Source organism: Triticum dicoccoides, chromosome 1B (genome assembly GCF_002162155.2).
Source record: "Triticum dicoccoides isolate Atlit2015 ecotype Zavitan chromosome 1B, WEW_v2.0, whole genome shotgun sequence".
NCBI classification, from domain to species: Eukaryota; Viridiplantae; Streptophyta; class Magnoliopsida; order Poales; family Poaceae; genus Triticum; species Triticum dicoccoides.
In genome coordinates, this window is record NC_041381.1 from 34,438,770 (window position 1) to 34,442,232 (window position 3,463).

The following is a 3,463-nucleotide window of genomic DNA, read 5'->3' on the forward strand; positions in this document are numbered from 1 at the left end:
TTCTTAATTCAGATTTTGGCTTATATCATCATATAACAATATTGATTCATAAGTCAAAAGCCGAAGCAAAAAGTCCCTATTTAGAAAATTTATGGCTTTTTTTGCTAAAATGGAAAAGCTGCAAAAGCAAAAGCAAAAGCCCAAACAAACAGGGGCTTAGGCTTAAGCGCTTCCGTCTTTTAAATCCACAATCACACACTTAACATGAAACTGTAGAGTCGTAATTCGGACATGCTGTTTTTCGACAAAGGATACATTCTATTGACTCCAAATGAAGCATCAAGTAGATACAAAACACAATAAATACACACCCGACCTCTGCATAGCTAGCATGCACTCAACCAACATCAACACCCATAAAAGCACGTTGACAAAAAGCAAACCATATAAGACCAACTATGCCAAAGCGTGGCAAGAAAACTGAAGCGGTCCAATCGGCGATCGGCAAACTATCCCAATGATGGGCCTTGTGTTTGGTTGATACTTGATACTGTCCTCATGGGGCAGTGATGGGGACGCTGTGGAGCACGACGGTCTCGATGGTGAGGCCAGGGCCGAAGCCGAAGAGCACGCCCCACTCCAAGCCCTCCCCGGTGGTGGTTTGCCCTTCCTCGGCCGAGCGCTTACGCATCTCGTCCAAAATGAAGAGGACGCACGCGCTGGACATGTTGCCGTACTCGGAGAGGACGTGCCGGGTGGCATGCATCCACTTCTTGTCGAGATTGGCCTCCGCCTCCACCATGTCTAGGATCGCCGGCCCGCCAGGGTGAGCCACCCAGAAGATGGAGTTCCAGTCGTTGATGCCCAGCGGCGCGAAGGCGGCTACGAGCGCGCTCTCGATGTTCTTCGAGATGGCCAGGGGCACGTCCTTGTGGAGCTGGAAGGTGAGCCCTAGCTCCCGGAGCTGGCCTTCGATGAAGCCATCCGTGCCGGGCACTATGGTCTGGCTAGCCGACACCAGCTGGAACAACGGCCGCTCCATGGGGACGCCGGGGTCGGCGCCGACGATCACCGCGGCGGCTCCGTCTCCGAAGAGCGCCTGGCCGATCAGCGAGTCAATGTGGGCCTCCGAGGGCCCACGGAAGCACATGGCGATGATCTCCGAGCAGACGACGAGGACGCGCGCGCCGCGGTTGTTCTCCGTGAGGTCCTTGGCCACGCGCAGCACCGTGCCTCCCGCGTAGCAGCCCTGCTGGTACAGCATGACGCGCCTCACCGACGGCCGGAGGCCAAGCAGCTTCACCAGCTGGTAGTCGGCGCCCGGCATGTCCACGCCGGAGGTGGTGCAGAACACGAGGTGGGTGATCTTGCACTTTGGCTGGCCCCACTCCTTGATCGCCTTATGCGCCGCCGCCTTCCCGAGCTTCGGGATCTCGGCGACCAGGATGTCCTGGCGCGCGTCCAACGACGGCGCCATGAACGAGCCAATGTTTGGGTTCTCCTGGATGATATCTTCGGTCAGGTGCATGTACCTCTTCCGGATCATCGAGTTATCGCCTGCACAACTCAATGTTAATATTTCCTCCGTTTCGATTTACTCGTCGTGGTTTTAGTTTAAATTGAAGGGGGTATATGTCAAAAGCATCCATTTCTCGAAATCGAGTGTAGTGAGGGTGGTAGCCGTTTTGCATGCATTGGTGAAGAACATGCTTATATACAAAAAGAAGAAACTGCTTACACATGCGCTTGAACTTCTTCTTGAGGTCGACGAGGTGCTCGCTCTTGGTGACGCGGAAGTAGTAGTCCGCGTAGTCCGCCTGGGACACGCAGTTGTCTGGCGTTGCCGTGCCGATGGCCAGCACCGTCGCCGGGCCCTCCGCCCGCGGCGCCCTCATCACCTCCTCCACCGTCACCGCCGTTGTCTCCAGCGGCGCCATGACTACGAGTATAGCTCGCTCGCTTGCTAGCTAGTGTCGTAAACTCGTAATTACTGTCGGCTCTGATGATCTGCATTGCCGGACCGCCGGAGGAGAGTACCAGGTACGAGGAGGATATTCCATCTGAGCTAGCGGCCAAGAGCAAACAAAGGGGTAACAGCAGACAAAAATGGCATCCGGCCGAGAGCAGACGAAGACGGCGAGCTTGATCAAGAGGACAATCCATCTGTTCTGGGCTTCTGGCCGAGTGCTGATCACATCGTACGTGTCATTGTAATTGACAACGTTCACCAAATCAGCTACCAGGATGCTTTTCTTTATATGTGTAATCAGGAACGTTTCTTTTCTTAAAACTATATATAGGTTTCGTTGTGACTCTTTCTCTCCTGCTTTTGGCCTTATTTTTTGTATATAAAAAGGTACAGTGCTTTGTACTAAGTTGGTGGCTACAGGACAAATAAGAGAATATCCGTGTGAATTGACACTATGGATTGGCTATGAGTTTGCTGTTAGAAGTATAATTATGTTTAAGTTAGAGATTAGAAGTTAGAGATAGAATTGGTTTAAACCATGTACAACTTGTCTCCTACTCCAAGTCTCTATCCCTTCATTGTACCTCTATATATACCCTACACGGTTCAGATCAATACAACACAATAATTCTATAGCCATCCTACAATTTCTACATGGTATTAGAGCGGTTTGTCTCACGACGCTGATCCTAGAAACCTTCCACCACACTTCCGCAGCGCGCCGCCCCCGGGGAGATTAATCTCCTCTCCCCGGGGGCGCGGCACCCGATCGAGCAAAGATCAGATCGTTCCATAGATTAGATCGATTCCATAGATTAGAACAATTCCAATTCAAAATTCTCTTAGATTGATTTTTCTTTCTTTAGCCACAAATAAATTCCTCTCCCCGACCCTCAAATCCGGTGAGATCAATCCAGCACAACACTCGTGCAACAGCGGAGCACACGCGGCAGGTCGCACGGTCCAGAAGAGCAGCCACCGGTTTCTGTCCAGGCGGCCCGACGGCGCATCTGCGCAAGCGCATCTTCATGGACCTCTGGCTCCGGCCGGCACGCCGGGGATATGTACAGGCGACAGGCAGCCCAGGCATACGATCTGTTTTTGATCTGCTTCGACACACACCCATCGCGTCGACAAGTCGGACAGGGAGCAGATCGGTTCCCTTGGAGCCGGCACTTGCACTTCATCGGCAAGCACCTCCATCGACCCATGCAGCCATACATGCACTTGTATGGCATGCACAAAAACTGCACGTACGTGCTATATCTGGACTCGGGCTTGGTTTGGATTCGGCTAGCTTGAAGCCTTCAACGATGCAACTCCGAGGGCCCGGTTGCACGTGTCTACATCATCCAGACGCACGGCAACTCCGTGGGCGCTCGATCACGGGAGGGCATGCAGCTGGGCCTCATCAGCATCAGCTGTCTTCATCGACTTTGGACACATGCGCAGATCCCAGATGGATTCCAGCCGGTGCACATGATGGCCATCGCCGAAGCCGCGGCCTCGCCAAGGGACTCCACGCTGCAGCGCCAACCAGCTAGTTGTCCGCGT

General features: G+C 53.2%; 1 protein-coding gene across 1 annotated transcript; it reads right to left on the reverse strand.

The window, feature by feature from the left end:
• Window positions 1–496: 496 nt before the first annotated feature.
• LOC119300456 (chalcone synthase 2-like) lies at window positions 497–1,877 on the reverse strand. Its single transcript, XM_037577408.1, has 2 exons — window positions 1,679–1,877; window positions 497–1,497 (listed from the first exon to the last, which is right to left on the reverse strand). The coding sequence occupies exons 1-2, from the start codon at window positions 1,875–1,877 to the stop codon at window positions 497–499; spliced, it is 1,200 nt and encodes a 399-aa protein (XP_037433305.1).
• Window positions 1,878–3,463: the final 1,586 nt, after the last annotated feature.

What these genes read in the sequence shown, in the direction of transcription:
- LOC119300456 (XM_037577408.1), bottom strand. Translation starts at nt 1,877, where the DNA reads ATGGCGCCGCTGGAGACAACGGCGGTGACGGTGGAGGAGGTGATGAGG. An exon ending in GAAGAAGTTCAAGCGCATGT is followed by an intron (nt 1,498 to 1,678) that starts GTAAGCAGTTTC and finishes TGAGTTGTGCAG; the next exon opens with GCGATAACTCGATGATCCGG.